The 27,274-nt window shown below is 40.4% G+C and overlaps 1 protein-coding gene across 9 annotated transcripts in view; it reads right to left on the reverse strand.

Annotated features, from left to right (window-relative positions):
* Nucleotides 1-27,274, reverse strand: part of SPSB4 (splA/ryanodine receptor domain and SOCS box containing 4) — a 226,757-nt gene that overhangs the window by 32,218 nt on the left and 167,265 nt on the right. Inside the window, exon 3 of one of the 9 annotated variants that reach the window (XM_030216664.1) lies at nt 15,621-15,743. The exons of the other annotated variants lie outside the window; for them this stretch is intronic. Coding sequence (XP_030072524.1) covers nt 15,685-15,743 — 59 coding nt within the window. The 3' untranslated portion in view covers nt 15,621-15,684. Of the gene's footprint in view, nt 1-15,620; nt 15,744-27,274 lie in introns of those variants that run through there. 9 annotated transcript variants of the gene reach the window in all.

Here is a 27,274-nt window from a genome sequence, read left to right on the forward strand (position 1 = left end):
TAATTCCTCAAAGAACTGAATCTAATTTCTAAATGATAAAATTGGGCTCTTATGTTCGGATCCTGCAGAAGCTGATTCCAGATCATTGGTGCTCTCTGTCATTCTCTGGCGAAGACTAATTTGAGCTCTGATATTACAATCTCTTCAAGATTGTAATATCTGAATATATTATAAACTGTCAAGCAGGGACTGCTTCTTACATTGTGTACAGAACTGAATATACATCTAGTAGTGCAATAGAAATGATTAGTAATAGTAATGATATAGTCAAATGAATTTTAGGTGGTGATTGTAGGGCCCTAATTACATGATACAACATTATGAAATCCATGTAAGATCCTGATGAAAGATACATTTGAAAATTATCTGTAAATCTATAGGTAGCCAATGTAGGCTGACCAAAACAGGGGTTGCTCTATTTCAACTATTATCCTTACAGATTATCTTTGAATTTGCAGCAACTGAAATCTCCCTAGAGCATTGTGTCCAGTGGTATTCTGGGAAATTTATAATAGGCTCTCTCACCGGGTGTAGCCAGCCCTGTAATTTTTCGTCTCTCTCCCTTCCCCCTACACGGGCACGCTAGGCATACCTTTGCTGGCAGGGATACCGAGCCCCACCAGCCAAATAAATGGACTGCTGCCACTCCCCCACTGCTTGTTTCTGGCTCTGAGCAGCATGCTGGGGACTTCTCGCACATATTCGGTACAGCCCTAATTGAGCACTAATTGGTAATAATTAGAATTTACATGCACAACTCCCTAAGTATATTCTGTAATACACTGCATCTAAATTTTAATGTGCGCAGGAAAATGGTGTGGATATGGGCATTTCACGTTATACAATATGGTCCTCTGCGCCTAAATCTATGCACTGGGATTTATGCCACATTTTCATTGGTGTAAATGGTTACATATAGTTTTAGGCCATCAAAGAAGTTACAACTATATAAAACTTCCCCCCCCCCACCCCCTAAGAGCAGCACAGATTCTAATGACTAAATACCATGTCTCTATCCTAAAACAGCCAGATTTTCAGAGCATTGATAAACTGAGTATAACTTACCTAACCATAGCTCCCCAAGGGACTCCTCTTACTGAGCTGCGCTAAGTGCCAGCATATGTTTACTGCTGCTTAAAAGGGCTTACTGCAGGATGTGCCGGTGGTAAAAGCCCAACGTGAAAGCAACATTTCTTTTTATCGGGAGGTGTGTCTGGGGCACAGTGGGTGTGACAGCACAAATCAGTCAGCACAATCACATTACAACATGCTAAGAAAGGGATTAGGGTGAGTTCTTATCACCTACAATAAATATGGAGGTAAGGGCTGATACGCCAATTTTTGATAATGGCAACATAAGCGCATGGCCAATGATTTGGCCATTTTCAGGCTGTGGTAAGAACAGCCTTAGGGGCCCTTTTACTAAGGTGCGCCGAAAAAATGGCCTCTACTGGTGTAGACATGTGTATTGGATGCGCACAGGTCCATTTTTCAGCACACCTGCAAAAAAAAAAAAAAAGGATTTTGTTTTTTTTGGCCGAAAACGGATGCGAGGCAAAATTAAAATTGGCACGCAACGGTTTTGGGCCTAAGACCTTACTGCCACCCATTCACTTTGCAATAAGGTCTCATGCATTAATCAGGCAGTAATTGTCAGCGTGCGTACAATGCCGATTACCTTCCGGTTAGTGCCGTGTGCCAGAAACCTTTCCAGCGCGCATAGCGGACGCACGTAGAAAATGAAATTACTGCCCAGACCACACAGTAGCCGTAGTTCAAAATTGACACGTGTAGGACGCATGTACGCAGCTTAGTAAAAGGTCCCCTTAGTGCGTGGGAAAAACTCGCATAAGGGCGCGCACAGGCCACTTTGTACAGCAGCTTAGTAAAAGGATTCTCAAGTAACTTATTCCACAGTTCTCAAGCTAAAACTGAAAACGTCCTAGATCTCCATCATGAACCCAAAAAGGCCTTGACTGGAGATGGAAAGAGTCCTAGCTGACTCAAGCCTGCTACTGAGCAGATAAAAGGACCAATCACCGATGTCATCAGCTAGTATTTTGGTAGTTCTCAATCCCCACAAGTTTGGTATTTTGATCATGGCATTAGAGTGAGAAAAGGGAATATAATGTGCAATTGCAAAACCAAAATCAAGGTTGCTGAGAAAGGAGAGGGGAGGTTAATGCAGCCTGACCCCTTTAAAAGAATCAAGTAGTATACATAATACAGAGCTGCACAAGCCAAAGATGCAATATGTTTGACAGCTATACAGCATTTTATGCAACAACAACAAAAAAAGCATGGGGCTGATTTAGTCCATGACTTATTTATTTTAAAACCAGTCACTGTGGGTGAAAAACCACTGGATCTGCAGCACCAGTACCTAGATATTGACTGGCACTGAATGTCCAGGAATCAGAGCCAACAAGCTATGCTGTCCAGTTAATGGCAATATTCAAACCGCTAATTAGATTAACATAGGACAGATTTTTGATGTCCTAAATTTACCCTGGTTAGTGGTCTCAATATTGCCACTAACCAGATAGCAAGCTCTGCCCATGGATCACCCTGGCATTGTCTGGATTGTGCCAAAGCGTTTAAGGGAATATTCCAAGGCACCATCTGCTTAGCATCACTGAAAATTCCACTGCCAATACCTTTTAAATGGATAAGTGCCTTTGAGAATATTAGTCTGTATATTTTTACTTCACCATTATGTGATATCACCTTACAAAATGCACACACACAGGGGAAGTTGTACTAAGGGGATAATTTAAAGCCTGAATGGAAAACGATGTTCTGGGGATGCTGGAGTTATTTATTTATTGGGATTTATTAACCGCCTTTATGAAGAGATTCACCCAAGGCAGTGTACAGTAGGTACAGTTTAACATCAAGCTTACAATTTTGTTAACAGCATTACAATAGTAAAATGAACAAGACACACAGTGAAAGAGGAAAACCTGAAAGCAGCAAATTGAGACCTAATAATAGGACTACCATGAAACAGGATCAAAAATATACACATTTAACAGCACTGAAAGTCAAACAACAGAGATCTAATATGATATAAGCATAATACCGATGGAATATCTAAGCACACAATTAGATCATCAAATAACATTGCTATGATATTAGATATTAATGCTTTTTTTTTTTAATTTATTTTTAAACAAAACAGTTTATATAGCTAAGTGGCCAAGTACAGATATATAGATGGGGACAAGATGTGTGGTGCAGAGTCAGTTGGATCCAGGAAATTACAGATCAGTAAGCCTGACTTCATTGCCAGGCAAAATAGTGGACACTATTATAGAGAATAAAATCACCGAACACAGACAAACATGGTTTAATGGGACAGAATCAACATGGATTCAGCCACGCAAAGTCTTGCTTCACTAATTTCCTTAATTTCTTTGAATGCATGGATAAAGGTGAGCCGATTGATGTAGTGTACCTAGATTTTCAGAAAGCGTTTCACAAAAGTTCCTCATGAGAGACTCCTGAAAATTAAAAACCCATAGGATAGGAGGCAATGTTCTGTTGTGGATTAGGGATTGGTTGATGGATAGAAACAGAGGGTAAGCCAATTCTCTCAGTGGAAAAGGGTGAATAGTGGAGTGGCCCAAGGATCTGTACTGGGACCAATGCTATTTAACATTTATTAATGATCTGGAAATGGGAACAATAAATGTGCAGTTGAGAAAAAAATTCAAAAATTGCAGGAAGACCTTAGAAGTTGGAAGACTAGGCATCCAAATGGCAGATGACATTTAATGTGGACAAGTGTAAAGTGAAAAAAAAGCAGTAGATCTAAAAAAACAAAACAAAAAACACCTCCAAAATGTTCAATTTATTCGCCTCTAAAATAATATATAATTAAAAAGCTCAACATGGCCATATTTTGCCCTCTCAAAGGGCTGCATCATGGGCTTGAAACAGAACTGTCAATAAACATACTAAAATATATTAGTATAAATGATCAAATCAAAACATATAAAAAAATTTTTAATACAGACTATATGTAAAAACACAAATAATTGTTAACCATCCATATGTGTGCTCTGCCTTAAATAAATATATCTTAAACAATAAATATATGTCTCAGTGGTGCTGACAGAACACGTCACCTACTGATTTTAAACTACTGAAAACAAAAGAGAAATTATAAACTTAAAAGATCTCAGAATAAATAGTAAACTACACACTAAATAATATTGTGATAGAGCTAAGATAGGGGCATCCTACATTTATCCTCTCAAAGCAGCCTGTGAGGTAGAGGAGATAATTCACTAATCAAAATAAACTTCTTTTCACACATTTCTGATAAAAGATGGGATCTCTAGAGTTAAGAAACATATCTTCCTCAACAAAGTACTAGTGTCTCAGATACAAAGGGGGTCTTTTACTAAAGATTAGCTTGTTATCTGTAGCAGGGCCCATTTAAGACCTCTTTAATATATATGTTCCACTTGCTGATAGTTATAGCAAATTCCACAAAAGCAGAGAGCAAAGTAAATAAATTCAACCAAACATTTCCAAAAGCATATACTACTCTCCTCAAAAATAGCAGCAGCAATGGTGGTGAATCTAAGCGTCATTAACATCAAATAATCCTCCCCATTAAAGTATATTGATATATGTCCAAAAAACAATTATGGATGTATATCATTATGGGAATGAGATCCGGCGAAGTGACATGAGCCAGAAGCTAAGTAGCTGCTCGATAATCTTTTTGAGTTTTGTAATAGACACACCATTAAGGAAGGTTGGAAGTTTTTTTTTAGCCAATGATGACAATTTGTACTCCAGGATATTTAAGGCGTTCTGCCTGTTAAGAGTCAGATGAGGCTTTTTCCTTTCTTTTTGTAAGATAAAAAATTTAAAAAATATAGAAAAAATTGTTTTTTTGGACATTTATCTTTATTGGGGAGGATTATTTGATAATGACATTTACTGTATCATTATCCACAGACCACTATAATTTGTGGTGACTCTAAGAGCACATATATAGCTTGCTTAGTAAAAGATCTTCAAGGGATTCAAGAATATAATGTAATGTTCCACTTGCTAATAGCTATAGTAAATTCCACAAAAGCAAAGAGCAATACAAATAGTTCTACCAAACACATTTCAAATAGTGCTAAGTGATGCGAAGGCGGTAGAACGAGAGGACATGAAATGAGATTCAAGGGGGGCAGACTCAAGAAAAATGTCAGGAAGTATTTTTTCACGGAGAGAGTAGTGGATGCTTGGAATGCCCTCCCGTGGGAGGTGGTGGAAACGAAAACAGTAACGGAATTCAAACATGTGTGGGATAAACATAAAGGAATCCTGTTCAGAAGGAATGGATCCTAAGGAGCTTAGCCGAGATTGGGTGACAGAGCCGGTGGCGGGAGGTGGGGATGGTGCTGTGTCCTGAAAAGGACAGGTACAAATCAAGGTAAGGTATACACAAAAAGTAGCACGTGAGTTTATCTTGTTGGGCAGACTGGATGGACTGTGCAGGTCTTTTTCTGCCGTCATCTACTATGTTACTATGTTAAATGTAAAGTGAAGACATTAGGAAGAATAATCCAAATCAGTTACTTGATGCTTGGGTCCACCTTAGAAGTCACCATCCAAAGATTTAAGTGTTATAGTAGAGAATATGCTGAAATCTTCTGCCCAGTGCATCAGTGGCCAAAAAAGCAAACAGGATGCTAGGAATTATTAGCAAAGGGATAGAAAATGAGACAACAAATATTATAATGCCTCTGATTTGCTCCATTATGCGACCACACCTTGCTGTATCTTAAAAAAAAGATATAGCAGAATTTGAAAAGGTTCAAAGAAGGGTGACCGAAATGATTAAGGGGATGAACACCTCTCATATGAGGAAAGGCTTACGAGGCTGGGACTCTTCAGCTTGGAAAAAGACTGTGTAAAACAGGTAAGTGTAAATCGATTTTTTTACTCTTTCAAAAGTACAAATACTAGGGGACACAAGTTACATGGCACTACTTTTAAGATGCAGAGCCACCCTGACTAGAACAATGTCGCGTTTAGTGCTATAAGGAATGTGAAATGTTGACCATTTTCACTGGGACATTAGGAGGCATTTGTGCAGATTAGTTTTAAGTCTACATTTAAGTTTGCTGTATATTTGGCATTATATGGTTCTGCATTGCTTGTTCATGTTGTAAGCAAGGGGAGGTTTTTTATGCCAGCGAGTTCACCTTTAAATCCTTACTGCTGCTGTGAGGCAGAAGTGATGTTCTAAGGCTTTTTCCTCTCCTTAACTTCAAGTATCTTTGTAGTGCAGACCAGATTCCTTGAGTGTGCGTTAATTTACCTCTATGTTTTCTAGGAGTGTTTGCTTTGTTATTTACTATTTTTAAGATGAACAAGAGGATACATTTTTTCACTCAACAAATAGTTAAGCTCTGGAACTCACTGCCAGAGGATGTGGTATCAGTGCTTAGTATACCTGGGTTTAAAAAAAGGTTTGAACACATTCCTAGACAAACCTTTTTTCCTAGAGAAAAAGTCCAGTCAGCTATTGAGACAGACATGGGGAGTGCCACTGCTTGTCCCTGGGATCAGTAGCATGGAATCTTGCTACTATTTGGGATTCTGTCAGGTACTTGTGACCTGAATTTGCCACTGTTAGAAGCAGGATGCTGGGCTAGATGGACCATTGGTCTGACCCAGTATGATTATTCTTTCTTATGGAAGATCCTGAAGTACCAAGGCATGAAGTCTGAGATGAAGAAAATGTGGCAGAAAGATACAGAAACATTTCACATTCCCACTGGGTGCCACAGGCTTGATCAAAAAACTTTCAAGCACACCTGGATAAATTGCCTAAACAAGTTACATTGTATGAAAGAAGCTCTCTGGCACAATGCAAATACTACAGTGAGTGTTATCAGTAAATTTGAGAGACTGATATCATGCTCCACATACCCTGGCTAGAAGTGAGGTTCCTTCCTGTGCAAAACTACTCCATTTGGAGCAATTGCTCTAAAGATTGAAGTGCTGTGGTTGGGATGAATCATTTGACAGTACCTCAGGGTTTAGCTTTATTCACACTGCCTTTGCCTTTCTGGGCAACCAGCTGGGGAATACCATAAAGGTGTCTGAAATGAGTCTGGTGAATTCCAGGGTATATCGTTGCTGTATTACCTCCAAGACCAGTAGGGGAATTCCATAAAAGGTGTCTGAAATAACCACTGAAGGGCCTGATGCACCTTTATTAGAACTGTCAACCGAGGTAGAAGGGGGGCCCAGAATCCCTGAGCCATCTTGTCCCCCCAAAAGAGCAGACCTCTAGCCTCAGAGATCTAAAGGACCCCCCAGGCCTGACTACTTAAACATCCCCAGTCCCTCAAGCAAAACAATTTAGCACCCTGAGCTTTAGAGGACCTCCTGAGGCAATATTCAGGCAACTTTGGGGCTTGGCACCCCCCCCCCCCCCAGCTCCATGAAGAGCGTTTCAAGTTCTGCAAAGAGGAAATGCCCCCATGAAGAGTAGCTTGCTGAGACATGCCTTGGAGGTCAAATGCGCCACCCAATAGCAAAATCATTGCCATCTGCAGATGACCACTATTGAGGCTACTGTCCAAGAGGAAACACAAATCAGATCATAGAGAGCATTAGCCAGGAAGGTCATGACCAACTTCAGGTATGCCGCCCCCTTCAAAGTTGGGACCTGTTGTACCCACAGGAGAAGGGCTTAAGTAACAGCATGCAGAGACAGAGATCTGTACCTCAAAGGCCTCATATGAGAAGGCCTGCTTGAGGCGCTACGTCACTTTCCTGTCTTCTTGAGTGTCCTTTACCCCTGGAATGGGTACTCCTACTGCTTTTAAACTTTTAAACATTGCATGACTACAATGTCTTCACTGTATATATAATTTATGGTTATTCAGTGTTTACTTCTATCCTAAGGGATAACTTTTCTGCAGTGAAAGCTGTTCAAACATTCATATCAGAGATGAGTTACTTCTGGCTCTTGATCACAATACATTGGTCAGGTTTTCAGAATATCCAATAAATATGCACGACAGATTTATCTACATTGAAGGCGGCACATACAAGTCTCTCGTATGAATATTCATTACAGACATCCAGAAACCCCAGCTGGCACAGTATATGGCCCTCAATTTGTGTTACAAATTATTAGGAAAGGAATGGAGAACAAAACTGAGAATGTTATAATTTTATTGATCCATTGGTGTGTCCGCACCTTGATTATTGTGAGCAATTTGGGTCACCACATCCCAAACATAGCGGAATTAGGAAAGGTACAAAGAAGGGCAATGGAAGTGAGGAAAGGTTAAAGGGGCTAGGGCTCTTCAACTTAGAGAAGAGATGGCTGAAGGGAGATATGATTGAAGTCTATAGAATACCGAGTGGAGTGGAAATGGTAGACATGAATCGCTTGCGTACTCCTTCCAAAAATACAAGGACCGGAGAGCACAAATGAAGCTATTAAGTAGTAAATTTAGAACAAATCGGAGAAAATATTTCACTCAACGTGTATTTAAGCTCAATTCATTGTCAGAGAATGTGATAAAAAGTAGTTACCTTAATAGAGTTTTAAATTGCTTATGTTTGACTTATTCTTGCTGTACACTGCCTTAAGTGAACTCCTTCAAAAAGGCAATAAATAAAGCATGACAACTTGTGAATTTTGTATCTCATAGACCCTTTCCAACTGAAGGCATGACTAAGTAACTTGCCTTAATGTTCATTCAAGAAGAGACTGTCTAGTAAGGGAAACATTTCAGGAGATCCCTACAAATTTTTCAGGTTTCTTCTATGTCAAAAAAATTAAATTGGAAGTAAATGAACAGCTGTAAATACATAAAGTTTCTTGTAGAGTAAGAACCTTATATTTGCATATATACCCTTTTTCATCAAACACCACACTGGGCACACTGTTGGGAGTTTGATTAAAAATATATTAAACCAAACTGCACTTATTGCTGTTCTTGTTATGAAAGAGCTTGGGTAGACAATATATGCTAAAAGTTAATGAAAAAAAAAAGGACAGTTAAGTAAAGGTACTTTGAATCGACGCCTCTGAACTAGGCATTTAGAAATCAACTCAGAAATGTTCAGCCACCTCCTGCAAGTAAACAACCAACAGCAAGTGTCAGGCAGCTTATGATAAGCTGAACTCTCTCTCTCTCTCACCTGTCTACAACCAATGATAAGCACTAATGACTGCCCATCAATCTTGTAGCTGGGACCCCATGATAGCAGCCAAATAAAATTGTGACCCCCTCCCACTCAGATGTGCAGAATAATGATGCAACTATGAACAGCCTACCCAGGTCATGACCCACAGTCTCTGCCCTATAAAAGGGATTGCCTGGATGCCACTCAGTCATAAGACCATAAGAATAGCCATCCTGAGTCAGACCAATGGTCCATCTAGCCCAGGATCCTGTTTCCAGAAGTGACCAATCCAGATCACAAGTACCTGGCAGAAACCCAGTTAGTAGCAACATTCCATGCTACTAATCCCCAGGGCAAGCAGTGGCTTTGCTGTGTCTGTCTCAATAGCAGACCAAAGACTTTTCCTCCAGAAATTTGTCCAAACCTATTTTTAAACCCAGATACACTAACCACTGTTCCTACGTCCTCCGGCAGAAAGTTCCAGAGCTTAACTATTCGATGAGTGAAACAATATTTCCTCCTGTTTTAAATTATTTCCATGTAACTTCATTAAGTGTCCCCCAGTCTTTGTAGTTAGGTTGCACCATGGAATGATAAAAGACACATTATAGTATTCTCAGATTTATTTACCATCCCTTTCCTAACAATTCCTAGCATCCTATTTGCTTGTTTGGCTGCCACAGCACACTGGACGGAAAATTTCAGCATATTACCTACGACACCTAGGTTGTTTTCTTGGGTGCTGCCCCCCCCCCCCCCAAGGTGGACCCTAGCATCAGGTTATTCTTCCCAATGTGCATCACTTTGCATTTCTCCACATTAAATTTCATCTGCCATTTGGATGCCCAGTCTTCCAATTTTCTAAGGTCTTCCTGCAATTTTTCAGTCTGTGTTTCAACAACTTTGCATAGTTTTGTGTCATCTGCAAATTTTAATCATCTCACTTGAAGTTCCAATTTCCAGATCATTTATAAATATGTTAAACAGCACTGGTCCCAGTACAGATCCCTGCAGCATACCAGTATTCACCCTCCTCCATTGAAAGAAATAGTCATTTAATCCTACCCTCTGTTTTCTCTCCAATAACCAATTCTTAATCCACAACAGAACATTAGTACAGTCAATAGGCTGTTTTCCAGTTAGTACATTGCTATGGTACCTAATGCATGATCATGGAAGGTAGAAGAATGAAGAGCCAATATGTTCATAAACAAAAATGCTAGCAATCTTTGCTTTATGTTGGCAAAGGCATGGGTGCACTTGCCCTATTTAGTTAACCACATACCAGCACATTTCAAGCAGTTATTTTCTTCATTTTAACCCCCTTTTAAGGGTAATGGCGAATACTATTCCTTTTTGCTTTCGTAAAGGAACACATTCAATTGGATTTACCACACCAAGAATACTATTCCTTTTTTTTTTTTGGGGGGGGGGGGGGGGGGTTACCTATTGGTGCCAGGTCCCTCCTCCAGCCTCACTTCTTGTCGCTACTGCTCTCCTGCCATTTTTTAAAGTTAAAAGCAGTTGTTTAAGAGGAGCTTTCTCTTTGCCAAAGCAAAGCTAACATCTACTTTTTTACAGAACTTTCAGGGCTCTTCTATTTGTTGCCTGGTTATCAGGGAGGAAACTTATTCAGTGCTGGTGAGTACTTTGTTCTTTCCTTTAAATGGAAGTCTCTCCCTTTGTGGGCCTGAGTCTGTAAAATCCTGTTCCCGACTTGGGTCTCGGCAAACAGCTTCTGATCGGTGTGCATCATGTTTTCTTTTTCCTCCCCAATCCAAGCCACTAGCCTCAGTCGACTGTGGGCCAGGCTCAGTATGCAATGGGGTACCTTGAAGTGAATGCTTACTGGGTCCAGCTCATTACCCTTCAGACCACTTGTCAGTGGTAGCCATCTTTAATTGTCCTATGCAGCTCTCTGCTTCAGGCTACATGTTTCCATTACCTCAGACGAATGTTCTGTAACAAATATACCTCTCCACAATACTGGGTCTGCTCCCTTGGGGAATTTGTAACTGGTTTCTTCGGCTACTCCATTTTCTCCTCAGTTTGTGCCTGGTCCTCCTCCATTTCAGGAGCAAATCTCCTCTTAAAAGATAGATTAGAGAACCAGATAGACAAATATTAAATCCTTAGCTTCAAGTCCTAGGTCTGATGCAGCTCTCTGTTCTAATCATTCAGATGTTGGGAACCCATTAGATGAGGGTGAACTCCCATCTGTTGATGGTGACCCAACTGCAGCAAGGCTGTTCCATAAGGAGGAGCTCCCAATGTTGACAACTAAGACTTTGGAGGTTATCCATATCTCCTCTCCTGTGGCTCAAGATTTTGCTGTAGTATGGTAGGATTAGGATTAGACATAAAGAAGTCTCCTAAGGCCTTTCACATTCATGCAGCTATGCAGGAGCTGATTTCAGCCTGATGGAATACCCCTAATGCTAGCCTTAAAGCAGCTTGAGCTATGTCTTGGCTATATCCTTTTCTTCCGGAGGAATTGGACAGGCTTAGGCTTCCTAAAATGGATGCATTAGTTACAAAGAAAGCTACAATTCCAGAAGAGGGTGCCACAGATATTTAAGACTTGCAGGACTAAAGGCCTGAAGTTTCCCTGCGGTCTTCCTATGAAGTGGCTTCCTTGTTCCTTCAGGCCACAGTTTGTGGCTCTTATGCGACCCAAACTCGTCTCCACTGGGTTTAGAAGGCTAATGCTTTGAAACAGCTGTGGGATCCACGGTTTTTCTTAGATATTTTCTCTCTCTAGAAACAGGCCTGGCTTATTTGGTGGACATCCTTTATGATCTCTTAAGAGCTTAAGTACTTGCCAGACATTTGCTTTGGATCAGACATTGGACTGTTGATGCTGCTTCTAAGTCCAGGCTCACTAATTCATTTTTTCAAGGCAAATTGGTAAAGATCTCAAAAGGTTGATTAAGGATCAGGGAGAATCAGTGTTTGCTGGAGGATAAACCCAAACCATTTTTTCACTCAACCCAGTTCTGTTCATGATTCTGAGATGCCAAGCATTACAGATAAGGGAGTTCTAATTCATTTCAAAGGCCACGATTTCAGCAAAAGCAGATGTACTTTCGAGGAGATAAAAGGATCTGGTCAAAATCCTCATTCCTCCATGGCTTCTGCCTCCTCACAATGATGGTTCACTCTTTGAACATCTTAATAGGGGAAGCCTTTCGTGGTTTCTCAAGGAGTGGACCAATATAATCTTAAAGGCCCACTGATCAGAATTTATCAGTGAAGGTTACAAGTTGGAATTTTCCCACTCAGATGTAGAATTTTACTTGGAGCCTCCCTGCAAAAGGTCTTGCAAAAGGCAAGCAATTCAAGTCACCTTGGAGATTCTTATTCAGATGGAAGCAGTAAGACAGGTACCAGAGAATGAATGGGAGCGAGGAAGGTATTCCATCTATTTTGTAGTTCCCAAGAAAGAAGGCTTTTTTTTGTCCAATTCTAGACCTCAAGAATAATCAACCATGCTCTATAAGTCCAGCACTTCAGAATGGAGACCTTTTAGTCAGTTACTGCTTTGTGCAACCTACTGAATACCACATTTCCCTAGACCTCAAGGAAGCATATTTCACATTCCTATTTTGTCTCATCAATGCTTCCTACATTTCTCAATTCTTGGGAATCACTTCCAGATGCAGGCAATGCCATTCAGTTTATCCTCAGATCCCAGAACATTTTTTAAATTTGGCATGAGAGAATTGGGGTTCATTCCTACCTAGACAATTGGTTAATAAGAGCATCCTCTCATCAACAGCACCAACGTCACCTCCCAGAGTAGTGAACCTTCTCAAGTTTATTCTTGAAAGAATTTATCAAAGCAGTTTACAACAAACAGCTAGAGAAAAAAAAAGGAACTACAATAAACAAGTAGAAAAGAAAACGAGAAAAAGGCGAACAGATGCCTAGGGACAAGGGCAAGAGAATGGTTAGGAAAACAACACTGACAGGCTCCTGAATCCTGTCCCATACAAGCAAAGGATGAGCTAGGACCCTTAGGCTTTGAGGAATAAGACTTTAAGCCTGGACTTAAAGCCAGCCAGGGATTGCTCTCAATGTAGATTGGCTGGTGGAATTCCATAGGGTTTAACCACCGATGCTAAAAATAATTGTCATTAAGATGGGTAGTCTCCCTCTCCAAGAGTCCTTTTAGCTCCCATCCAATCCATCGAATATTTGGGGATTTTGTTAGACATGCAAGCCATGAGGAAGCAGAAAATTGAGTCTCAGGTGCACCACCTTCAGCAGCATGAGACTATATGCAGGTACTGAAAACTATGGCAACCATATTGGATGTACTCCCTTGGGCAAAAACACACGAGACCACTTCAACGTTCTGTCCTTAGTAATGGTCTCCCACTACTCAAGAACACAGCTGTCTTCCCTGGAAGCCTCAGGTGAAACTCAGCCTGAAATAATGGCTACAATCAGCCAACCTTCGGAAAGGCTTTTCCTTCACATCTCTTGAATGGATGGTGGTGACCATAGATGCCAGCCTCTCTGGATGGGGGGAAGGGACTGTGTTCATCAGTCATGGGCTATGGATTCTAACTGGTGCACCATGGTCAAATCATCTGGAGCTGATAAGTGTGCTGCCGGCATTCACCAGTTTGATTCATGGTAAACCAATGAGGATTCTGCCCATCAATAAGACAGTGGCTGCTTATATCAACAGGCAATACTGGACCTGATGGCCATAAAGCGCAATGCCAAAGTTCCTTTATTCTTCAGCCATCATAGAGTTTGGTTTGGAAGGGCTGGGCACTTTTCTCCAACCCTGGCCACAGGATTCTCTACTATATGTATTCCCACCTTGAACAATAGGCAGAGGTCTCAGCTGAATCTCTTGTTACCTAGGTTGGATAGTGTTAGTGGTTCCCAATTGGACCAGGTGGTCTTCATATGCAGATTTCATTCGACTCCAGATAGACTATCTGATACATCTGCCACCTCAAAACTGTCTCTCCCCCCCCCCCCCCCTCCAAAGTTCAATTCAAATGGAAGATTTCCTTTTGAGTTTGGCTCTTGAAAGGTCTAAGTTAAGGAGGAAGGGTTATGCTGGCAATGCCATTACTATTCTGCTCCAGGCCAGGAAAAGATTTACTTCAGTAGCTTATGCTAGAACTTGAAGAACCTTTGATGTTTGGTTCTGTCCGAGGAATATTCCTCCATTTCAATCTTCCCTGACCTATGTTCTAGCATTTTCTTCAGGAGGGATTTAAGAAAGACCTAACTTTAAACTCCCTCAGAGTACAAGTGCCAACGATTTGTATGTTTCAGAGGCCATCTTCAGAAAACTTCCCTGGTGTGGTACATCCAGGTACTGGCCATTTCATAAAAGGTGTAAATTAAACTGTCCCCTTCAGTGAGTTTGTCCAGAATGGAATCTTAACTTGGTATTTAAGGCTCTTCAGAAGTCTATATTGAAAGATCTCACCCTTAAAATGGTCTTCCTGGTGGCTATTGCTAGGAGAGTATCTGAAATCCAGACGTTTTCCTGTAGGGATTTTTTTTTCTCAGAAGCTGGAGTTACCATTAGAATGGTTCCTGCCTTCCTGTCAATGTAAAATTTCTGAAATATCTGGAGATTACCAATGATGTCAGACACTCTGACCATCCTTTGATCCTTTTTCTGGTCCCCCCCCAAAAGGAATGTCTGCATCCAAAGCCACTATTGCTTATTGGCTGAAAAATTGTTTCCTCAGCTTACATTCCAGTGTGCGAACAGTCACCTGTAGACATCAAGGCTCATTTTAATAGGGGAATTGCTATTTCCTCTTGGGTGGAATCACAAGTGGTTATTATAGAAGAGATTGCAGATCTGCAACTTGATCTTCCTGTTATACTTTCGCTAAACACTACTAATTAGATGTTTCTGCCAGGAATGAGGCTTGGTTTTAAGCTTCAGTTCTTTTAGTGGGGGTTTCTGTCTCCCATTCATATTGAGAACTGCCTTTCTACATATCTCAAGGTCTGGACTGATCTGTTGGGACTAAAGAAAAAGAAAATTAGCAGGCAAGACTATTTTTTTAAAGAGAGAAAGAGAAATGATCATATACATTTCCTACAAATATAAGTCATTTCTCTTTAAATAGGCTCATGTATACCAAGATAATGCATTCATTTCCTCTTTAAACAGTTGCTCCAAAGGATGACAGATTAAATTTTACAAGGGAGTCTCCAAAAAAAAAAAAAAAGTGTGGATTTAGTCTTCTTGTCGTTCCACATAATATTAACAAGGAATGCATATTGATTTAGCTTAAAAGCTAAAGTATCCAAATGTGGTTAATGCATTGTACCAAAAATAGTTTAAAAAAATTTTCTGAATAAAGATAGTAATGACCTTGGATCTTTTTTATTTCCAGAAATGCTATTGGAGAGTGAAGATGGAAAGTGGTAAGCAGTAAAATATTACATCTTGTCTCTTTGTGGCTCCAGTATTGCCCAGTGTGTACAACTAAGAGGAAGAAAAAGCATGAATCATCCATCAGCTCTCTATGATGCATCAGGGATTGCTGTGAACATTTCCTGTCTGGAGATTTCATTCCAGTAACCTGCAAAAAAAAAAAAAATGCCAACGTTGCAAGTGAGGGCACAGAGTAATGTCTCCGAAGCAAAACTGATAACCTTTGCTAGGAAAGCTGAGGCACATACTACATTGTGTATTTAACCAAGGTGATTTAAAGTTATTTCCATTTCCTCAGTTTCTCTTTTGAATCATTTTTAGCAGTATAGGAGGCTATATATTAACATCCTGTTATGTCTGCGCTCTGAACATGCAATGTTTACAGACCACAGGGAACAGACATTTACAGATACTGGGGACGGGGCTGAAACAGTTTTACTCCAAGGCCATAATATGTTTCTCACACACTTGGGTGGGTATGTTTATGCCAGTGGTATAGCCACAGGTAGGTTTTGGGGGGGGGGGGGGGGGGGAGGAGTGAGAGACCCAATCTATTTGACTTAAAAGCATGGGCTCTTACCTCAAATCTTACTCAGCAGGAACAGCCCTCTGTTTCCTGCTTCAGCCCTTTCCCTCCCAGGCATCCTGCAAGGAACAGGAGGGGAGGGTTTTCCATCATTCAGTTCATCTCCTCCTGTTTCCTCCCACTTGTCTGTAATGCAGTAGGTGGGTAGAGCAGGCAAGCAAGGAAAAAAACCACTCCAAGGATACAAAGATGATTTCATTCATTTACTTTTTTCACATACCACATTCCCAGAGGGGAAGTAGCATAAACTGTTCATGGATCAGAATACAGGAAAGCTATCCAGTGCCAGCTTTCAGAAGTGTGCTACCTTTTTATTTGGAGAAAAAAAAAAAAAAAAGAGGTGGGACTGGATGGTACACAGCAACTGAAAAGAAGACCAGGACCAACCTGGTCTAATCAGGAAGGAAAAAAAAAAACCAAATTTGATTACAACTCTTACTGCAAACTCAACTCCAACTCCTATTCATATTAGGCTTTAATTTTATTAGGATTTATGTATTTATTAGAATTTACTGCTTTTTTGAAGGAATTCACTCAAGGCAATTCCAGCATTAAAATATTCAAATACTACAAAGTATGGCATAGCATACTACTTACAACGTCAACACAATACGTAATAGAACATTTTAATTGATAGTGAAGAGTAAAGAAAAGATGTAACATATAGAAAGGTAAGAGAGTAAGAAGAGTTAGAAAGTAAGGTGACTGATTTAAAGAAAGTTGCGCATGGGGTCAGAGAGATGGTCAAGTATTATCTTAGCTAGGGTAGGAGTGGATAAACATGTTCTGCGGCAGTATGTGCAGTCCGTGTCACTCCTTATGTATGTGAGTGAGACTAACAAGTTAGTTACTTCTTTCAAAAATTTTTTTGCTCTGATCAAGTACTGGCAAAAATAACATTTACCGGTACTTTAGATCCAGGACAATAAGATAAGTATCAAAATGATAAATGTACCATATATTATAATGTTCAAAGTGTTTATTTTAAAGACGGAGTCAGTACAATAGCCAATCTATTTATGCAGGCTTTTGAACAAAAAGTTTACACTACTGGATTATTCGCAGAAGTCATCTATGGGTTTGTTTTATAGACGACATTTTTCTTTTGTGGACCGGGGATGAGGCTAGGTTACTCCAGTTTGTCACCTATTTAAATAATTGCCATAATCTTATCCCATTTACCTTGCAGCATGATCTTTCAACAATCTCATTTCTGGACGTCCAGATCAGTAACACTGGTGCAGGTTTTAATACCAAGACATTTCAAAAAGAAACAGACAAACACGTTCCTCCACTATGACAGCTGTCACCCTAAATCGCTCAAAAACAGTCTTCCTTTTTCCCAGTTCCTTAGACATCGCAGAATATCTCTTCAGATCAAGAGTTTAAACATCAGTCTAAGATGTTGACTAACAAATTAAAGACACGGGGATATCCTGAACCAATAATACATACTGCTTACCGCTGTGCACGATACAACCATAGACAACTACTTCTTTCACCTAAGACACAGAATGATATAAGTGAAGAAGATGTTTTGACATACGTGATGCAGTATAATCCAGAATCACCGTGAGTGATATCAGCTATAAGAAAACACTGGTCTTTAGTATGCACTATGCCTATCTTTAAAGATTGCCAGATTCGATTTGCTTTCAGCAGGACTAGGAATTTAAAGAAGTTACTTAGTCCAGCTATTTTGCCCACTATTACAATACCCTCTATAAATAGAACAGGACACTTCAGATGCGGGAGTTGTTCTTTCTGCCCGATGATGGATGAAAAGTCTGATTTCACTAATCCAGTTGATGGAAGAATTTATGTATTAAGATCGCATACAACATGTGTATCCTCCCATGTTATTTATTGTCTCAAGTGCCCCTGCAATAAGATCTATATGGGTCAAACCAAGAAAATTATCGACCCATCTGGCTGAGCATAAGAGTGCAATTCATACGAAGAAGATCGAGGTGCCCCTGGTATCACATTGTGTACAATGTTGACATGACTTCAAAGAGATCAAATGTGTGGTACTACAAGCTGTTTGTTCCCCTAGAGGAGGTGATCATCGTCTCACCTTAATTCAGAGGGAGCAGAAATGGATCCACATCCTCCATTCTCTTGAACCTTCGGGTCTTAATGCACGCATAGAAAGGAGTCAGTTTTTTTTAATCTGAATTGGAACTAAACAGGGATAGGTTAGGGATTTCATGGCGTCTGACATCAGAGGAAGTATTTAGGAGACTGTATGGCAAAGTAACGGTTGTTGTAAATGACGCCGTACAGCAGACATCCAGGTATCATCAAGGGGATTGTGAAACAGTTAAGAGAGGGTGAGCGTTATAACTTGAGAGGAGCGTGTGAAACTCAAAAATTGTACCATGTATTCTATTTGCAGCATAACCCAGACTCCAAGACCCTGATGCAGCAGAACAAAACGCTGGCCACCATTGGCTTGGGACAGAAGGGGAAGACTGTGGAAAGTGTCAGCAGTGGAGCTGCTGTGCATAGACTTCATATACGGACACGAGTACAGAAAGAACTGACTGACTCGGATGAAGATAAGTGTCCTTTTAGCTGTTTGAGCTCACCTGATGATAGCAGTATCTGTATTTAGTCTGTAAAATCTAATATGAAGGACTGCAGGAGTAATGAAATGATGAAACGTATATTATAGAGTAAGCAGTACTCCATTTTTGAAGGTTTTTTACGCCAATGATGAAGAGGATCAATTGGATCCGATTCAGCTCTATAGATATTAAGTATATCCTTGAGCTCTTTGAGGCCGTTTTCCTTCTTTAAAATTCTAAAATTGGGGAAATTTTGCAGATAAATTAACAAATGGTATCATCTATTAATAGGATTTAGTTGATTCTATAGATAATCTAGTGATTTGGTAATCCTACCCTTATATTCATATTTGAGTCAGTACATTTGTACCAGCTTTGACCCCACCCAAAATTGCTTCTGACTTCGACTCCATGACTGACTCCACAGCTCTGAAAAGAAAAAAAAAAAAACGACAAAAAACACCCAGACAAAAAGGTAGAGAAGCATTTACTTTTCAGTTTACTGACTGGAATGTATAATATAGTGAACTCACAGCTGTATAGCTCATTGAGTAAACCAGATTCTCTGCATGCAGATAGCATTTATTAATGTGAGGTTTTCTTTTTATAATATAAAAATGCTGCACATGAGCTGTCCAGACTATAGGGGCTGTTTCCTCAGATCCGAATAATGCTCCATGTTAAGGCAGGTGAAGGTCTTCAGCATTATGAAATCTCATTTTACCTTTCAAGATGAAGGAATGTGGCCTTCAATAATATTTTGTACTGATTTCCCTCTGGTTATCTAGTAATTGATGTAATTACCCCTAAAGTATATGCCTGCATGATTGGTGAGTATTAAGAGGGGAGGGGGTTATATACTCAGCAAAGAAAAATAAGATATTTGTCAAACTAAAGTTGAAAGCAATGTGCTAAACTATACTATTTTGTTATTTATTTATTGCATTTGTACCCCACATTTTCCCACCTCTTTGCAGGCTCAATGTGGCTTACATAATACTGTGAGGTGTTAGCCACCCCCGGTGATGAAACAAATACAGAGTGATGATGTTACAGAACATTAGCGAATCAAGAGAAGAAGAGTGATATATTGTTCATTGCAGGTTATGGCTTACGATGCTCTGAGTTTATCTTTGGGGCAGACTGGATTGACCGCATTGGTCTTTATCTGCCGTCATATACCATGTTACTATGGCTAAGTAGGGTGCTAACTTTTAGAAAGGCATTTCTATGTTTAGGACTGTAAGGTTGACTTGGCAGTGCTCTTGAGATGTTGCATCGGCTTCATTCACTCCAGGGGCTCACGACCCAGTCTTCGGGACTCACCCAGCCAGTCAAATTTTAAGGATATCAAACATATAAATGGCAAGTGACCGACAAACCTGCAAATGCGCAGTAGAGACTTCCCTCTCTGTCCCGCCCTCGCGTCAAGATGTGATGACATCAGAGGGCGGAACAGAGAGGGAAACGGAGTCGGACTGTCGGACGCTGCCACTGGAGCCTGGAAATGAACATCACGTGCACCAACCTCCACCCTCCCCCGCCGCTCCCACCTCCCTCCGTATCAGGCTCCCTGCACTGACCTGACAGCGCCTCTCACCTCCGTGTGGAAGCGCTGCAGGCAGCAGCAGAGCGATCTGCTGCTGCCTGCAGCACTTTCACACAGAGGTGAGAGGCGCTGTCAGGTCAGTGCAGGGGGCCTGGCACGGAGGGAGCGGCGGCAAGGAGGGTAGCTGGAAATCTTGCCTGTTTTAACGGGCTTAACGGCTAGTCCACAATAAATAAGCATGAGATAAATCTGCATATATTACCACCACTGTCTACAAATCTATCTCAGTCTAAATCAGACTGGCTCATGTTGTGGTGTTGCAAGAGAGATACTGTTTTATTCTATTACTGAAATAACTGTGTTTTACTCTGGGCTTTGTTGTATCTTTGTACCCTTGATGCAGCCTGAAGGATAAAAGTGACCACAATGTTTTTTTTTTTAAAATAAAGTATTACGTCTTTCAGGGACCCTATTTTTCAAATTACCAGGCCTCTGTGGTTTTCTTCAATTTATCGTTATAGGTATCCTGAAAACCTGACTAGCTTGGTGTGTCCCAAGGACTGGGAGAGGAACTCTAAGACAGAAAAGTATATAGGGAAAAGGAAAGGGATTATGGATTTAGCTTATGCCTTTTTCAGTTGCAGCTCAAGACACTACATTGAGGTACAGGATTTTCCTGTTCTTGGAGAGAATACAAAACTACCGGAACATAGTGTCATGATGTATAAGTTGGAATCTGTATGATGTGTAGTTTGTTCCGATGAAAATAACGCATCTTTTGGTTTACCAATATCACCAATATTCTTCTAGACCCCTTAGGTTATAAACTTTCCAAAATGGGCTTTTGCCCTTTTATTTATGAGGGCAATATTACTATATGTATCCCGTTTACGTGGGCTTGACATTTTAAGAGTTGATGTTCAAATTTAAACTTAAGACTTAATATATAGTTTTTAATAACATGTTTAATCTCAATTCCAGAAAAAAACAGTAAAAACAGTTATAATGGGGGTTTTGCTCAAACCTTTTCAGCAGTAGCTCAAGGTGAGTTACACTCAGATACACTGGGTATTTCTCTGTCCCTGGAGGGCTCACAAACTAATTTGATACCTGAGTTTTGCAGCTGCAGCGTTCTACAGCCAAGAGTTTTTTCGTTTCTCAATTCAAGGAAGCCATATAACAACATGTACCTTCTCATGGTTTAGCCACCAGCCACAACACAAGAGATTTGACCCCTGATGTAGGCTTTGGTGCTGAAACATGGCCATGTCGGGTTGTTTTTAAGCTATTCACATTAAAGACTTCCTGATATCCTCTTTGAGCTGTCCTCACTTTTTTGTCCATTGCTTTTCTTGCATGTGAGGATTCTTCTCCTCCTTTTCCATGTTGGATCCTCTTCTTCTAGTAAGTTTTGCAGCACAACAATTTCAGTTCCTGCTAACTCCTCCAGGGGGGGGGGGGGGGGGGGGTTCTGCACTGTAAAGAATGCCTCCAAACGAAAGGTAGGACATGGATAGCCAGGTATTTTGCCTCTTTGAATCCTCTGAATGAAAAATATGGAAAGGGACTTGGATGTAAATCAGTTTCTTGATTGAACTATTTGAAGTCTGAAGAACCTGCCAGGGCTTGGAGTAATATTTTGCTGTTTTGTTTAAACAAATTTGAAAGGACAAGTTGTTTGATATTTTGCCATCTGATACTGCATTGTCTATGAATAAACACAACAATCTGCTAAATGTTTATTCTTCTCAGTTTTGTGTTTCAAATAAGTCAGTCCTTGGGAAATACATGCGGTGTTTGGTGTCTTGATTTGAGTTTGAAGGATTAAGACTGGGAATGTCCCTAAAATGCAGAGCATTAAGGGGGTCTTTTACAAAGTGTCAGTAAGCCCAATGCGGGCTTACTGAATGCTAAATTTGGATTACCACTGGCCCAACATAGCCGCTGCTGGTAATTCCACGCCGAGAGCCCACCATTTCCAGGGGAAAAGAAAAGTCCCTGAAATGGCTTGCATGGTGGTAACCAGGTATCACCACGTGCTGCCCAGTTACCACCAAGTTACCACGGGAGCCCTTATCGCCACCTCAATGGGTGGTGGTAAGGGCTTCCCACTGTATGGCCACATGGTAAGAGTTCTCTTACCGCATGGCCACGTTTGTCTGGGGGGGGGGGGGGGGTTACCCGCTGCAGTAAAAAGGGCCCTGGTGAGCAGGAAAAATGGCCCCAACCGCTAGCACAAGGCCTTTTTTTCCCCACAGCTAGACTCCTAAACATCTTTCCACAGATGAAATGCTGTCGCAAAAAAAAAAAAAAAAAAGTACCTCAAAGTCTGCATCCAGAGGGCTGGTGAAGGAAAAGACCCTTCTTATCTTCAGGCTCATGTTGGACATGGGGAGGGGAAGGGTTTAGTTACTCCAAGGACCTACATTGTCTTAGACACTCACTTTTTACCTCAATGAAATACAACAATTCTGGTTTTAGCTGAATACAAAATTAAACCTTTTCTGGGAGATGAAAAACTTCTCACAGCACAAAGATTAATCTATACAAACTATGAGACACTGATTAGCTCAAACTTCTACACCTGTAGTTTTCTTCTTCCCTACTTTAAAACCATACAAGAACGTAAGACCTTTGAAGTCAGAATGACTAAATATTTTAACACCCAACAGAAAGGACTTAACAAGGATCTGGGGTTCCTAGCCCATTATAAACCATAAAGCTGTATGTCTCTGTTGATCACCCCACCTCTCACCTATCCACACCCATCCTGTTAGAATATCAATGATATGCTTTGATGTCCCCATGCATACCTCCTACCCACCCCCATCCTCCCACCCTGTCAGACTGTCATAGTAATGCTTGAATGTTTTCACTTATATACACTGTCAGCTAGCACATTTGCTTATTTCCGATCTGACGAAGAAGGGCAACCTTTGAAAGCTAATCAAGAAATGTATTATGTCCAATAAAAAAAGGTATCATCTTATTTTCTTTTCCATGTTTTATTTTGTTTGATTTCTATTGATAACCTTCTATCCTACTGAAACTGGGGAATTCCTCCATCCAGGTGATGTCAAGGATCCTCCCTATCAATCAGTACCCCACCTCCTCATGCTAATTTCACACATCCAGTCTCCTTCAGGTTCTGGACCTGAAGTATCTTGCAAACTCTTTTCTGTCCGTCACTTTATTGGGTTCAAAGAACTTAATGGAGTTATCCAGGTAGGCAAATGCCTCAAAATATTTTGCCTCTGGTTCCTGTAGCCACAAGAGGTAAAAATCTCATCTTTCAAAGTTCTTCTGTCCATATCTTCTGTATTGATTCTGCTAAAGCATTGTCACCAAAACCTGTACCTTTTTCTTTGAACCAGTACTCTCCCGACCACTTGACCACAATCCAGAGTGTCTGGCTGCTCTGTCCTTGATTTCCTACATTTAACTGTTCCTTTTTTTTTTCTCTGTGTCTAAACTCATTGATCTTGGGACCTAACTTAAGGACTGAGGTACTCACCCTGTTTGAGACCAGACTCTTCTAGACACTTGCCAAAAGAGAAGCAGTAAATAAATAAAATGTTCTTCTTCTTCCATATCGGTCCAAATAGGTTGGAGAAACCATCTATACACCACAGCTATCAGAGAACAAATAACACGTAAGCATACCTTTCACTTCAGGTCTTCAGATATGGATTAATCTGAAGTCACATACAACCATGGACAAGCATTAGTGGCATTTTGTGCATTTAGGCATATCAAGCACCAATAGTAAGGGTTTCTTCTTGTTCTTCCATACATATAAAGCTCACTCCATTCTGCTCTAGGAGTGTGTAAAGATGCAACAAAAAGCAGCTCTTGGGCAGCCAAGAGTGGAAATTTCTTCAGGTCCATGGGGACCCACAAGCAGCATTCTAGATACTAAAGCTGACCCATAACCATTGATTATGTGACCCATTATCCATGACCCACCTACAATATATTGAATATAATTTTGCCACCTTGCAAACCATGTTAATGCCATTCCCACCCCCCTCAAAATGACCACTGTAACAGACAACTGTGAAGTAATATTTTAAACTGAGCTTGAATAGGTAGGCCCCTACTTTAAAAAAATGGGTCATATTTAAAATGCGACCCAAGACCCTTCTGACCAATCCATTTCTTGAGTCACTGACCTATGACCTGTAAAACCCATTGTTTGCTCTGATTCCTTGGAATCTCTTAAGGTGTTACCTCAAGTTTATGTTGAGATTTTGTTTGGCGCTAGATACTTCCAGAATGAAAACAGTGCATGCATTCTCATGCACATTGATGGATATTCCAAAAATTTGATTGGTTGTGCTCTGATGACTTGGTTCAGAACCTCTTCACTGAACCAATTACATAGTAACATAGTAGATGACGGCAGAAAGACCTGCATGGTCCATCCAGTCTGCCCAACAAGATAAACTCATATGTGCTACTTTTTGTGTATACCTTACCTTGATTTGTATCTGCCATTTTCAGGGCACAGACCATAGATGTCTTGCCCAGCACTAGCCCCGCCTCCCACCACCAGCTCTGCCACCCAATCTCGGCTAAGCGTCTAAGGATCCACTCCTTCTGAACTGGATTCCTTTGTTTATCCCATGCATGTTTGAATTCTGTTACTCACCACCTCCCGCGGGAGGGCATTCCAAGTATTCACCACTCTCTCCGTGAAAAAATACTTCCTGATATTTTTCTTGAAAAAAAAAAAAACTCAAGCAACTTCTGATCATCACACTGGTCTCCATGGATGCTAACTCTATGTGAGCCAAGATTCAATATCAAGTAAGACAACCATGTCCAAGGAAAAGTAATCTGTACTGAGTTTAGCACCCCCAATGACTTTGAAAAGTTGGCTTCTACACCAATCTTTTTTTCAACTTGAAAGAGTAATCAAATCATCTTCATACTTAAGTCACTCTTTTCAAAAGGTAAAAAATCTAAAAGCCTCTGGTGTGTGGCTTTATATTTTAATGTTTATGTTTTGGATTTTGAAAAAATTGTATTTTATCACAGTGTTATAAACAGTATTACACACTGCAGTGTTTACTTATTTAGTGCTGAATTACTAACTCAGTTTATGGTTCTTATAAATAGTCAAGATTTCTCTGATCAGGTCATGCTTTATCAGTTACAAGGTCACACGAAAGCCATACATAAGGAATTAGCAGCACAATCTAATAGTACCTGCAATGCATTCTGCTGTTAGCATCCCTCCCCCAAACAGGGAGAAAAAAAATCAATTGTTCAAGTAGCCTGCCTACATCAATAATGCAAAGTATGTCACACGATATCCATAAACCCATTAGCTCGCTTCTAGAAGAAATGTTACCAAAGTATGTAATATGACCAAAATATCCTGCAGTGTCCTCTTACTGTTATTTTTTGAGCAAACAACTTAAGGCATTCTTGAAAACCAGCCCATATTAAACCAGCTGCAAGTTGGGCATCCATGCATTATTCAGAACCTTGTAGACCTAAAGCCTTGGAAGACCCTTTGCTGATTATCTGGTCACCCACAGAAATCATTCAGAATTCAAGCTATTGTGCATCATGACATACGACAGTTAAGCTTTTAAGACACGGCACAGATAAGACTGTAAAGTTCCATTCAGGCATCTACTACTACTTATTTCTATAGTACATGGTGCAGTACACTAAACATGTAAGACAGTCCCTGGGTATAGGTAGAACACATTTGAACAAAGACCTTATTTCCCCCCCTTCACTTTTTTTTTTGGGGGGGGGGGGGGTGGGACTGCTGGTATCACCAAGCAAAACAGTATCTCAGTTACACAGCTTACTCATTACAAAGTGGGCATTGTGCTAGGACAGGGATTTCAAAATAAAAATCAAGTAGGTGAAGCAGATTAGAAATGTGGTTGTTGGAACTGGATGTGTTAGACACTTATCACTAGGTGCCGTTTAAAAATTATGCAATACTTGGCCTTTAAGACCTTCTATGAAGCCATAGCAACCCTGAAATATTTCCCAACATTGGATTTTGCTGCAGATGACACTATCCAAGATGTGACCAGTGATTGATGTCAAGATTTCAAAAAGGTCAGTACTGCATGGCATTTGGATATACAAACGTTTTAGATATTGTTATTTGGCAATGCCTAGGGTTTGTGGCAGAATATGCATATCTGCAGATATCTGTTTGTTGTTGTATAGAGAAGAGTGGCTGTGCTTTAAAAAAAAAAAAAAAAAAGCAGCACAAGGGGTGTGGGGAGATAACAAAGACATCATCTATGGCTGGGAGGAAACACTAAAGGCAGAATTTCTTAACACTAGATGAGCAGATGACTAGAAAGAACAATCTTTCAAGCTACAATACTTTAAAACAGGGTAGGCAATTCTAATCCTTGAGTGCTCTGGGCATGTCAGGTGTTCATGATATTCACAGTCAATACACAGGAGAAAGATTTGCATATTGAGGAAGTAGTGCATGCCAAATCTATCTCCTGCATATTCATTGTGGATAATCATGAAAACCTGCCCTGCCTGTAGCTCGAGGGCCAGAATTACCAACTCCTGCTGTTAAGACAGAAGAGCTGCAAAGTGAAGATATATCCTACTACAGGAGAAAATTACAAGGTCACACTATCCATAGGTATGGTCAGGTACAGGAGAATAGAGATTAAGCACAGGTTTAGGAATAGCTATTCGGTGTAATTTCAGATGTTAAAGGACCATCCTATTAGTCTGATGATGCAAGTCCACGCCATCTTGTAGAAATAACAACATTTTCAGCTTTTTCACTTCAAGATGTTCCCCAGCAATTAATCTGGAAGCAAACATGTTGCTCAGAGTAAAGGTTAGCTAGAAAACATTGATATCTACTTGGCTCTCACACTGTTTAGTTATAACTGGCGACAACTGACTTGGCACTGTTGCAGATATGAAGCAAATGATCTTCAGACAGTAGACAGCCTGTGATTCATTTT

This window comes from Microcaecilia unicolor, chromosome 10 (assembly GCF_901765095.1).
Source record: "Microcaecilia unicolor chromosome 10, aMicUni1.1, whole genome shotgun sequence".
In the NCBI taxonomy this organism is placed as follows: Eukaryota; Metazoa; Chordata; class Amphibia; order Gymnophiona; family Siphonopidae; genus Microcaecilia; species Microcaecilia unicolor.